At 48.7% G+C, this 13,427-nt stretch overlaps 1 protein-coding gene across 6 annotated transcripts in view; it reads left to right on the top strand.

The window, feature by feature from the left end:
• Daam2 (dishevelled associated activator of morphogenesis 2) overlaps positions 1-13,427 on the top strand; it is a 110,777-nt gene that overhangs the window by 79,812 nt on the left and 17,538 nt on the right. For 4 of the 6 annotated variants that reach the window (XM_087897901.1, XM_087897905.1, XM_087897903.1 and 1 more), the window contains exons 11-15: positions 2,158-2,296; positions 5,719-5,777; positions 5,893-6,077; positions 6,737-7,036; positions 11,287-11,394. In XM_087897901.1, the coding sequence (XP_087754027.1) occupies positions 2,158-2,296; positions 5,719-5,777; positions 5,893-6,077; positions 6,737-7,036; positions 11,287-11,394 (791 nt within the window). The remainder of the gene's footprint in view (positions 1-2,157; positions 2,297-5,718; positions 5,778-5,892; positions 6,078-6,736; positions 7,037-11,286; positions 11,395-13,427) is intronic. The other 2 variants (XM_087897904.1, XM_087897906.1) reach the window with 1 other exon arrangement.

The raw sequence follows: 13,427 nt of genomic DNA on the forward strand, positions 1-13,427 counted from the left end.
ACCACCGCTCTCCCCAGCCTTGCTCTCCATCCACAGGTAGATGTGAGCCTCTGATTGACAGCTGCCTGACCTGTGAGTCTGGCACAGTTCTCTCTGTGCTTGCCTTCAGGAGGCCAGGCCCAGTGACTCAGGTTCCTCCCTCCTTGCCTCATGTCGCCCTGGGGGTGGAGCTAAGTACATGGTTGGAGCAATTCCAGCCTTGTGGGCCAACAAGCAACAGTTTGATCATGACAAAAATGTAGCTTCTGTAATCTGTTGATGGCAGCTACATTTTAGTATTCTTGTCATTTGCAAAAGGAAGTTTTATGCTTAGAGAAACAGAACAGATATGGAATGGTCATGTTGCTTTGTTTGTTTTGACTATAGTGTGTGATTGTATGCATGTGTGTGTGAAAGTGTGGGTAAGCGTGTGCGCATGCATATGTGCACACGTGTGTGTGTGTGTGTGTGTGTGTGTGTGTGTGCCAGAAGTCAATATCAGATGCCTTTTTCAATCATTCCACACCTAATTTTTTGAGACAGGGTCTCTCACTGAACCTGGAGACCACAGATTCAGTTAGACTAGCAGGCCAGTCAGCCTCAGGGCTCCTCCAGCCTCTGACTCCCCAACCCTGTTATGCAGATGCTAGGGATTGAGCTCCTAAAGAATGTGTGGCCAGTGCTTTACCAGTTTGAACCATCTTCCCGGCCTCATGTTTGCTTTAGTTTTAAGCTTTACTTTTCTTGTTTACTCCCGCCCTCTGTGTAGACAGCAGACGGCATCTTGGGAGCAGGTGGCTGAGTTCTCAATACCCATGTGTCCATGGGTAATGTTTTGAGAATAAATTATTCAAGATTACTCATTGTTGCCCCAGAGTGTAATGGGAATGAGCCTCAGCTGCACCAAGCATTCCAAAAAGTAGAAGATTTTGAAAATTTGTTTGGTCCTCTGCAAAGATCAGCCTAATCAGGATCCCCAAAGCCATGGTGGTGGTGAGAGCCACAACTTACTGTGTTTCAACTTGAGGCATGTGTGATGGGAGGTCCTTAGCACATTGTTGCTGAACTCAGGACACCTGTGTGCTATGACTTCCGCATGAGTTCTTCACGGTTTGGGATCAGGCTTTAGATGAAGCATGCCTGTATGCTGCATTCCCCGGGGACAGCAAACTGAGGAGTTAACAACACGGTCTGGGTAGAATGGTGAGAGGGAGGACAGAGACAGCTACACCAGGAAGCCACAGTTCTCCAGACCCAGCCCAGGGCTGGAATAAATGGCTCCCAATTAAAGGCATTTCTTCTGGTCTTTGGGGACACACATAGACATATCATACACACACACACACACACACACACACACACACACACACAGAGAGAGAGAGAGAGAGAGAGAGAGAGAGAGAGAGTTTATTAAATCCCAAATACAGTCAGATGCTCATGGAAGTTGCTGGAATCTGATTTCTTCTGTTCCCAGGGGCTTCCTGTTTGGTGGCCCATAAGCAATGTGACTGGGCCCCTCTCTTCTGTCTCTAAATGGGGCTTTGAAAACACAGTTGTCTAGGTTGTAGGCAGAATTTGATGCCAGGATTAAACTAATTTTTCCTACTGGTCCACATCCAGGGCGACTGTAATCATTGAGGATGAGAAAACACAAAGTCTTTGCCTTCATAGTTCAAGGTCCTCTCCACCAAGAAGCCTCCCTGGCTCCATCCAGCCCTTCATTAGCTCATTCTGATGGCTCAGCACACACCTGAATCAGCTTCCATCCATCTTTTTCTGTAAAGTGAAAACAAAGATAATCATGAAATCTTGTATGACGTTTTCCCATGAGACTTCATGATTGAACATGTAATATTTTCAAATAGGTGCTTTTTATAGACAGTAGGAAAAATCATTCTCATACCCAGGGCCCAGTATGCCCAGGGTCTCATAGGAAAGAAGAAGTATTTTGCACTGTAGGAAAATGTCGGGAGGGCTAACCAGGTCATGAAGGCCTCTGCAGATAATGAGGAGCCCACTGGATTGAGAGTCTCCGTGGCTGGTAGCAGTGCTGCCTCTTCCATTAGACCAGAGCTTCCTGAGAGGGGGAGGCTTGCCTTGCTGGCCTGAGCCTGGGCAGTCACAAAAGAACAAGGGCTCCAGGGCTCCCAGCAGATACGGTGCCCTCTGCCCCCCCAGACAAGCGGAACGGTGGATGCTTCCAGCAATGGCAGCTCCTGGACCGCATCCTTCAGCAGATTGTTCTCCAGGATGAGCGGGGCGTGGATCCTGACCTGGCCCCACTGGAAAACTTCAATGTCAAGAACATCGTCAACATGTGAGTTACAGCTGACCTCTGACCCAGCCTTGGCCAGCTCCAGTTCTCTCCCTCTGGGCTCTCCTAGCAAAACTTCAGCTCCCTCTCCAATCCCTGTGAGGCTTCAGAAAGTGTTCCACAGTATGCAGGGGGCCTGTCCAGTGTGGCAGCTGGGTCAGTTACTTTTCTTCTTTGTGTAGCAAAATGCTTGTACAAAGCAGAAGAAGGAAGGAAGGAAGGAAGGAAGGAAGGAAGGAAGGAAGGAAGGAAGGAAGAAGGGGAAGAGAGAAGAAGGAAAGGAGGGAGGGAAGGAGGAAGGGAGGGAAGGAGGGAGGGAGGAAGGGAGAGAGAGAGGAAGGGGGAGGGAGGAAGGGGGGGAGGGAGGATAGTACTGGTGGGTCCCCTCTCCTCTGTGTACCCACTCCCTAGCCCATGGAATGGTACTGGTGGGCTTTCTTTCCTCAGTGAACCCAACCTAGGAATTTCCTGACAGACATGCCCAGAGGTTTGCCTCTTTGATGACTCCAGGTCCTGTCAGAGAGACAAGATTAACCATGGCAGCAGTCACAGTTGTCCCATGAGTATGGGGCATATATGTCAAGTGTAACTGAGAGACTAGAGTCTTCATTTTGTCTCATTTAAATGTGGATAACCACATGTCATGAGCTTACTGATGACCATACTGGACAGTATGAGTATGTGTTACACTCTCAACTCTCTCTTCTCCATGGTCCACTGCAAGGCTTAGCTAGAGAGGCTAAGAGCATTTACACAGTACATTGGCCAGTCAGCCATAGGTCATGAGCCAGCCCAGTCCTCCAGTTAGAGCTAAGAATGGTTTTGCTTTTCATTTATTTATTTATTTATTTATTTTTGTTTTGGAGTGTCTGTACATGCATCATGTGCATATACATATATGTGCATGTTCATATGTGTGTGCATGCACATGTATGATGTACATGTGGAAGCCACCAATATCCCCGGGTACATCATCCATTTTCATTGAGATGGGTTCTCTTGTTGGCCAGGAACTCCCTAATTAGGCTAGGCTAGCCAGTGAGATAGCCTCAGGGATCTGCCCATCTCCACCTCCCTGTGCTGGGTCACAGCTGTGCACCACCTCACCCGTTATGTAAGCAGGTTCTGGGGATCAAACCCAAGTCTTGAGCTGTTGCCACGGCATGTTCTTAGGCTTCATGCCAACAAACACTGTGTGACAGCCCTGTGCATGGGGTACAAAACACCTAAATACCAATGCTGTCTCTTTACAGGTTTGGTGGTCACTGACAGGGGGCATGGCCATTTGAACATAACCCTATTGCATGAGGTTGCTAGAGCCATAGAGCTTTCAAACACTGTGGGTATAGGAGGACACACAGAAACCATTTATGCTTACATTGGTAAGCTAATAATAAGACCTGCCTTAATGTCCTGATATTTTACTCACATTTTTATTTAACTTTGATATGTGTTTGAGCTAACTGTCCTTCAGGGGACAGATGCCTTCCTGATTTTGCATTCCAAAGCCAAATGCAAAGTAGATTTTAAATGATTCTCATTTTATTTGCACAAATGACCAGGTGTTGATTTCATTCAACCCCTAGCTGGCTTCTGGCTCAAGTACAGCTAGTAAAATAATCACAAGATGGCTTTAGTTTGGTTTTCTGCAAACTCTTTGTGTTATTTAGTGGGGAAATATTTCCCCTGCAGACACGGTGATTCCTGGGATCCAGCGAAGCCTCTGTGTTCTTGGGTTGCAGGAGTCTTAAAAATCGCTTTAAGCAAATGGGAGGGCTGCTCCCACGTGTGAACCAACATATGAGACTTGATTCAGCCTTAAATGTCTCTCCTCTGAGCCCCAGAGGTCAGAATAGGGATGAGGGTTATATCTCTGCTTACTTGTGCATATGTGTGGTATGACTGGGTTTTTCTTTTCTTGTCTCTGTTCCATTTTTCCTCTGAGCCTTTCTGTATCCCAGATCTACAAGCTAGCACAGTGTCTGTCACTCTTCACAGTGTAGGTGGGGACAGGAAGGAGGCAGGGGAAAGGTCTTAATTGAGCTGTGTAATAATAGGCATCCCGCTCTCGGGCTCTCACGCGAGTACACTGAGGGCTTCTAGAGTTCCATGCTAAGGGCCTTTCCCTATAGAATGTGACACACGGACAGGCAAGAGGCTCCCTACCTCCATCTGGTGGGTTGTCTGATTTTGGCCCTCCCGTCAACTATTGCTTCTCTGGCATGCCAGTGCACACTGGCCGAGAGTGTGATGTTTCTGGTTATCTCCTAAATGGGCCCCTGGGCTTCCTAGACAAATGGCATCAGCCCAGTTCAACCACTAGGGCCCTAACTGGCATCTGCTTAACTCACACAGGCTGTGTCAGCAAACTCTCGGGGCGCCAACAGGTCCCAGCACAGTCACACTGTCTGGGTTGATTAGCCCTTCTTTACCATCTGCATTTGCCTGGCCCCAAGAAGAACCCAGTCTCCCTCTCCCCTCCCCAGATAGGGAACATCATCAAGATTCTGTCCATACCCAGGGAACCACTTCTTTGGGTGGTAAAGGATGTAGCACCCCAATGACCACAGTAGTGGCCCCTCCAAAGAAATATCGCCATGGGCCAGCAAGACAGTTCAGCAAGTGTAGACACTTGCTGCCAAGCCTAACAACCTGACTTCAGTAGCAGGAATCTACATGGCCAAAGGAGAGAATAAACCCTCCAAGTTGTCCTCTCTGGTTTCCACAGGCAGTGGCATGGAGTCGATAAATAAACAACATTAAAATGTAATGATTATTGGGCCATCATGATGGGATCCAATCCCTCAGAACTCTGGAGTCTGAGGAAAATCTAATTTTAACACCTGTTAGAAGAGTTTGCTGTGAACGAGGCTGCCGTGTGTCACACGTGTGCCTGCATTCAGGCGCCATTGCTCCTCTGTTCAGTCGGGTGGACGGTTCCCGGTGTCCCATGCCTTACTCATGAGACTGATATTTCTGTCTCTTAGATGTACTGATCTACCTTTACAAAGGTGTGCGTGTGTGCATGTGTGTGAGTGTGTCTATGCGCACGCGGGTACTGCAGGCAGCCTGGGTTCGGTCCTCTATCTGGAACTTACCTCTCATTCCCATCAAGCATCACACAGGAAGCTGGACTGGAAGATGACTCGGGGTCCTTCCCGTTCTCATGGTCCATGAGGACACTGAACGAGAAGGGGCAGGAATGGGGGCCTGGAGAGGCATGTGAGAGTGAGAATGGGCAGGAATGGGGGCCTGGAGAGGCACGTGAGAGTGAGAAGGGGCAGGAATGGGGGCCTGGAGAGGCACGTGAGAAGCCTGTGTCTGAACAGATCAGAGTTCAATTTCTCCTCTGCGGAGCAGAGATGCTTGTCTTCATGGATGGAGGAGATAATGTCAGTCACGTGGTCCCTTCCACTCTTCAACAGGCTCATCAATGAGAACGAAGTGAAGCAGTGGCGAGACCAAGTCGAGAAGTTCAGGAAGGGTGAGAGGGTCCACCTAAACTAGCTGCACCCTGCCTGGGACCCCATCTCCTCCCTCAGAAAAGTCCCTGCTCCCCGCTCTCCTCCCACTTTCTCTGTGGTCCCATCCACCTCCAGAACACATGGAGCTCGTCAGCCGGCTGGAGAGAAAGGAGCGGGAATGTGAGACAAAGACGCTGGAGAAGGAGGAGATGATGAGGACCCTGAACAAGATGAAGGACAAGCTGGCCCGGGAGTCGCAGGAACTGCGCCAAGCTAGGGGACAAGTGGCAGAACTGGTAGCCCAACTCAATGATATCTCAGTACGCGTTCGCGGGCACTATCCCTTCCCATTTGTGTGGTTCAGCCAGCACCCTGAGTGTCGGGTGGGAGCGGGCAGAGCAGGTATGGGAAGAAGACAAGAACCCCAAGATGAGGGAGAAAAGAAAGGGGGACATTGAGCCACAACCCAAGTGGCTTTTCAGTTTGTATGGGTGAGCCCTTTATGTTAACAGTTTAGAAAAAAAAAATGGCCCTCCTCTGGATGGGATGACAGTGTTCCCAGATGTGAATTTTGGACAAGAGAGTGCAGGTAGAATTTCTGCCCCTGCTGGATGTCCTCATATAGGGAGCAGCCTGAACCGCTGTATTCACGTGTCTGAATGTTTCATTTGATGGTTGTGACTCTGGTCGCTTAGTGTGTGTGTGTATGTGTTTGCACATGTGTGTGTCTGTATCTGTGTGTGTTTGCACACGTGTGTGTCTGTATCTCTGTGCGTGTGCACATGTGTGTCTCTCTGTGTGTGTACATGACTGTCTGTGCATGGATGTTGGCTATTAAAATACAGAGAGGAAAATGGTGTCTAAATGGACATGAAGGATTGAGGATGGCTCAGTGAGGAGGAAATAGGGATAATGTGGAGACTCGGTTAGCTTAAGTGCTGACGGGCACACCATCCTGCCTGTTTTTGTCTTCCCACAGGTGGGCCCAGTGTCTTCCCCACCTCCCCCTGGAGGTCCACTCACCCTGTCTTCCTCCACAACAACCAATGATCTGCCTCCACCCCCACCCCCTCTCCCCTTTGCCTGCTGCCCACCTCCACCCCCGCCACCCCTTCCTCCTGGAGGGCCTCCTATCCCCCCAGGTGCCCCACCCTGCTTCAACTCAGGCATGCCCCTGCCTCAGGACCCCTTCCCCAGCAATGATGCCCCGCTCAGGAAAAAGCGCACCCCACAGCCTTCACACCCACTGAAGTCCTTCAACTGGGTCAAGCTGAATGAGGTAAGTAGTAAGGGACTGACCAGGCAGGCCCGTGTCCTGCACCCTGCACTTTGCACAAGTCTTCTTGATTCTCTATTTGGTCAGGCATTAGGGTGGGCATAGTGGGCACTGCTGATAGGTGTTCTGGAGTCAGGTGGCTTACTGTCCCCTCTGAACACCAACACTAGGGGAAATGTTTGGTGCTAACCTTGTGCTTACTGTCAAAGCTGCTTGTGTGTGCTGAGGGTCAATGGAGAAGCAGATGTGAGGGGCTAGGGAGATGATTCTGGACAAGAATGCTTTCTCTACAAGCATGAGGAGCTGAGTTTAAACCCCATCATCCACATAAAAAGTTAGTTGTGGCTGTATATGTCTTTAACCCCAGTATTGGGAGACAGAAACAAGAGGATTCCAGGAGCTTGCAAGCCAACTGGCATAACCAGAGTGACAAACTTTCGGTTCAGTGAGAGACCCTGTCTGAAAGAATGAGGCAGAGACAATGAAGGAAAAATGGTGTTGCCTCCTGAGAGCTTAGGATCTGACTGATTAGGATACGTAGCCTGAAGTGCTTACAGATCTGGAAGACGGACTGAGAGATGGCTCAGCCCTAACCAGTCCTAATGTGCCTCTGACTGTGCCACCCATGGAAACCACGCCCCCTGGTCTGTTACCATGACTTCATTGTCCAGTGTGGTCACTAAGGTCCTTCTACAGGCTTCCCAGCCAGGGTGGAAACATGGAGCGCGGATACAGCCCACTCCATCTCATGAGTTGCTAAAGCATTCAAGCCACCTGTAAGAGCATGCACAGCTAGATGCGTACAGCTCCGACCTTCTCTAGGCAGCAGCTGCGTCGTGCCCGCGCAGATTTCTGATGGGCAGAGAGAAAGCCACAGGCCAGAGCACAGGCGCAGGCAAAGGGCAGTCTAGAACCGAAAGCCTGAGTCTCAAAATGTTTCAGCTCCTGTACTTGGGGCTTATAAACTTTTTTTAAAATTTTTAATGTAGCAAGTTCGGGGCCAGTGAGATGATTCAGTGTACAAAGATGCTTGCTGCTCAGCCTGAGAACCTGAGTCAGATCCCTGGAACCCGTAAGGTGGAAGGAGAGAACAGACTCCTGAAATTGACTTCTAACCTCCCTCGAATGTGTGTGCCTCCCACAAAATAAATAACTGTAAAAATAACTTTAATGAATGTGAAGGACTAGATAGGTAACTCAATTGGAACAGTGCTTGTTATGTAAACCCAAGGACCTGAGTTCGATCCCTAGCATGCGCATGAATAAAAGAAAAGAAGTAAATGAGAAGACTTCGACATGATAGCATGTGCTTGATCCAAGCCCTGACGAGGTAGTGAAAGGAGGATTTTTGAGGCTTGGCTGCCAGCCAGCCCAGCTTACTTAAGTTCCAGGACGTGAAAATCCCTGTCTCAATAAAGAAGGCGCACAGTTCCTGAGAAACAACACTCAGCTGATATGGTCTGCACATGCTCAATACACACATGCGCATGGACACACATGTTCACAGACATGGCTTTATATATGTATACCCACATACACCTGCACACACCCCACACATATGCATACCCTCCCATGAAATGTATTAAATCATAGGATGTGGCAGGCATTAAGAAAATACAGTCAAGGACTGATAGTTTGCTGTGTAACCTTCCTGGCGTGAGTTCAGCCCCAGAAACCACCCAGAAAGGTGGAAGGAGGCAGCTGACTCTACAAAGTTGACCTCTGACCTCCACATGCACATGCCGTGGCACAAAAATGCCCGTGAACACACATCACACAAACAACAACAGTAGAAGAAGGGAATACAGGCTTGATCACCAACAGCTTCTCTGATGTTGGGATGCTGACCTTTGTGCTTGGGATTTTCTCTGTGGTTCAGTGTTAACACAGACCACACAGTTCCCTCGGGACCCAGAGAGGGTAGAGTACCTAGATCCATGGGGCAGAAGCAATCCCAAGCTTTTAATTTTGTCACAGGGCAGATGATTTAAGTATTTCTGTAAATTGGGGGAAGGGTTCACCACAATACCCTTGGTTGTGAGGATTGACAGCATACTATTTAGAACGCACTGTGACGTGGACAGAGTGGAAAACACGTGTTCTCTAAGTATGTCACCATGATTCTCATGTCAACAAAGTTGAACTGTACTTCCCTGAGACTCAGTTTCCCATTTGGGCTATGGGGTTGAAATAATATCCTTCCATTTGCTCACAGATCATATAATAGCAGGGCTAGAAACGTCAGTTAGTGGGTCTGCTGGGCCCCAAAGGCGGTACCCTGTGGGGGAACCATCGTGAAGCATGATCCTGGGAAAAGGCTATATGGGACTTCTGCAGCTATCTCCTGGGGTCGGAAGTCCCAGGAATCTAGGCTAGAGATGACAGTGTTGAAAAAATTAAACTGAAGAATTATCATCCAAGGTGGATTTACCAGGGTGATATGATGGAAATTATGGTCTGATGATCTCTCAGCTCCAAACCCCATGATGTTTCCATGAAGGACTGAAAGCCCTGGCAACTGTGGGAAACAGGCTGTGTTTGTAGCAGTGACTGTTGAGATAACTGGTTTGTCATGTTAAATACCCAACTATTTCATCTCTCCATCCTTGCTCTGAACTCCACAAGAATACAAAGGACTGGAATCTTCACTCTTACGGGCCTCCTCTTCCTCACCCCTACCCCTGTACAGAAGACCCTAGGTTCCCAGAGCCCCCGTTGCTCCAGCTGGCTCCCCTGCCTTCCTGACTCAGCTCCCCATCTCCTCCTCTCGCTCTGTCCCCCACATCTTCCTTTCCAGGAGTCCAGTTTCTTTCTCTAGCCCCTTCCTCTATCTTACATATTCTCTTAGATGTACACACACACACACACACACACATACACTCACACACACTCACTCACACACAGACACACACACACTCACACACACAGACACACATACACACTCACACACACAGAGACACACACACACTCACACACAGAGACACATATACACACACACACTCACACATACACACACTCACACACACTCACACACATACACACAGAGACACACAGACACACACACAGACACACACTCACACACATACATACACACACACACACACACACACACACACACACGGGTTGTTTCCACCATGAAAAGAATGTGTCTGTGTTGGCTTTGGCCAGTTGCCTATATCCCTTGCTGCTGTGAGCTTCCCAGCCCCGCATTCCACACGAGGGTCCCTGGCCTTCGAAAGGCCACAGGAATGTCTCCTCCCTCTTGACTCTGGCCTAGCCTCCCCTTTTCAGAGTTTAAGAAAATAGAAATGAGGGAAAGGTAGTGTCTCAAATCTGAGGAGGAGATGTAGCAAAGGGTAGAAGGATGGTTGCCTGACAGACCTTTTGACAGATGGAAGTAGGTGATGGGAGGTTGTTGTTCCAAAGACTAATGCTTTAGACGAGACAAGGATTCCTGGGGGAAGGGCTGCACAGGGAGAAGTGCTCCTCTATTCCATGCTTGTCCTCCATGACCCTGTCCTCTGGACCATCAACATGATGTTACAAGGTTGCTGGTGAAGTTTGGCCTTCTGTAGACTCAAGCAAAATGTACAAAAATATGGGACACTGCCTCAAGCGAGGGAGCTGGGAACTATAAATTTATGGGTTCATTGCAATCATAAACGATGGGGACACCTTCCCTGGCTCTAACAGGAAGTTGAGCCAAGTTGCTGATCTGAACAAAGTCAGTACATGGGGCCAGCAAGTCCCAGCTTTTGACATGTGTCCACTTTCTGGGAATCTGGGGAAGTAAGAACAAGATCCTGGGTAAGACAATGCCCATCTCAGATCCCGGGCGTGCACTCTATGCACAGGCGCAGATAGTCCCACATGTGTTCGAGCCACAGTGCTCCCAGGGACTCAGTCAGAGCCGGCCTGCACGGTGCCCTTGGAGCAGTGCTGTGTCCTTCTGAAAGAAGCATGGGGTCCCTCCTTTCATTTGTGTGCTCCGACACCCCAGTGGTCTCTGAAACACTTTCGTGTGGCCTCACATGGAAAGGAGTAAGAAGGAGGTTGTCTTCTAGAATATTGAAGAAGTGGGAGGTTGGGGGGGGGGTGCTATTGAATTCCTTTCTGGAAGTATGAGAGCCTGGCCATTGTAACATGTGTTTTCGGTCTGCCTTTGGGGACAGGTGGGGTTAGGGGAGTATTGGTCTCTCTGTCATGGAGAAGCTGGATCAACCATGGGTTCTCCTCCTTACCCTGAATCTTAGGAGCGTGTCTCTGGGACCGTGTGGAATGAGATTGATGACATGAAGGTGTTTCGAATTCTGGATCTGGAAGATTTTGAAAAAATGTTCTCTGCTTATCAGAGGCACCAGGTAAGATAGTACTCTCTGGTCTCTTGGATCTTTACTTTCAGTCTTCTCTCTCTCTCTCTCTCTCTCTCTCTCTCTCTCTCTCTCTCTCTCTCTCTCACACACACACACACACACACACACACACACTTTTCCTCTCTGTCTCTCCTTTATTTTCCTCCCTCACAGGTATGCTGAATGACTTTATTAGTAATAAGGTTCCATGTTCCTGCCAAGGTCATAGAAATAAACCAGAGTTACACAGGCCAGTGAAGGGTCAGCACCTCCTTTTCTAGACGGGAACGGTACTTTTGACTTGATGGAAGTAGACCCTTGAACTTAGCCTCTATTGAACACTGTTCTGTTTGATTGACAAAATATAGACTATACCTGGAGACTGATTATAGTTTTCAACCTACTTTTTCCACCATTTCTTATACACACACTCACATAATACTCACACTCATACAGGCACACATATGCACAGTCACACACACAGAAACACACGCTCACTCACCCACACATACAGGCACATACACATTCACATACACTCAAACACACATGCACACTCTCACATACACACACATGCACACATACACATATACACACTTCCAATTATGCAATGCACTCCCATACATAGGTACACACATCACACACATACACACACTCACATACAATACACACTCTCATATATACACACACACACTCCCACTCACAGGCACACACACTCACTCACATATATAGGCACACACACATTCATACACACATGCACATTTTCCATTATACACATGCACTCCCATACATAGGTATACACACACACACACACACACACACACACACACACACACTCATAAACACATATACCCCTATCTTCAGAGATGTTGTGGCTGTAGGGAAGGTGATGGATGCTACTCCATGCCCCTTCCCCTTCCAGGAATCAAGACTAGAGCTGGGCCTGAAGGTTGGCTCTGCTCTGTTGAGTCTCTGTATACATGGCCAGTCCTCTGTCCACAGAAAATGGAAGGGGTTGACTTGCAGTCAGATGCTGGTCTAAAATGACAAGCACTCGTAGGGACGTCCGGGGGTCAGCCCTCATCTTTCAATACTAAGCAACTCTGAAGACGAGTAGGGTTCTGGAATTTGAGTGCAGCTGTCATGCCTGGGGGCCTCCCCCAAGTCTGCTTTGTGATGAACAGCTCAGGGGCTCGATGGCCCTTGCTTTCCCTGTGTGTTCTAAGGTTTACACATCCACTCCTTCATCTTTGCTAGGCCCAGGACTCTGGCTCGAGGACTTCTGGTATACTCAGAGCCCTTTTTGGTGGCTAGGTACTGAAGCCTGCATTCAGTCTACTTTACTTTCTGCTAAGTCTATATCTAGAGATGACACTTCACAGGGCAGTCGGGGTCAAGGTCTCCTGGGCCCTGGCCAAAGGAGTGGTGTGGAGTTGACACTCTGGCCTATCTTGGGGTTCCAGATAAAACAAATGATTATTGATTTGATTTAAATGTGGGTCTCTGTGACGTCTGATCCTCTACAATGAATTCCAAGCAGTGTTTTAGCTCACGCTGTGGTTAAGCTGGCATGGTCAGGGCAGTAGTCAAGACTGTAGGGAAGAGTCACGTGATCACCTGTGCCCTGAGTAAGGGGGGGAGGTGTATGACTGTATCACATATGGCAAGTCCATGCCTCCTCTTCATTTGTGATGGGATTCTGGACTGGCCCCTCCAGAATCCAAGGCTCTGAGCTGGGATGGGAGACATGAAAGAGTTTATATGGCGCTTAAAGCCTCCCATGTTGTTGAGAATAATTCAGTCTGAAGACCGATCTGCCTGCTTCAGGCTGCTGAGCCCACTCCCTCCCAGCTCAGATGGGCCTTACTCACATCAGGACCAAAGTCACAGGAGTCAAGCTAGAGCAATCCTAGAGGCCAAACTGGCCTGGTTACTGCCTCTCTGAACCTTAGGGCCTTGAGCCATGTGGGAGAGAAGGTTCCGAGTCCCCTCTATGTCCTAGCAAGGCTCTGAGCTTGTGGCTTCAACTCCATGAGTCCATCAGT

This window comes from Myodes glareolus, chromosome 18 (genome assembly GCF_982192425.1).
Source record: "Myodes glareolus chromosome 18, mMyoGla1.1, whole genome shotgun sequence".
In the NCBI taxonomy this organism is placed as follows: domain Eukaryota; kingdom Metazoa; phylum Chordata; class Mammalia; order Rodentia; family Cricetidae; genus Myodes; species Myodes glareolus.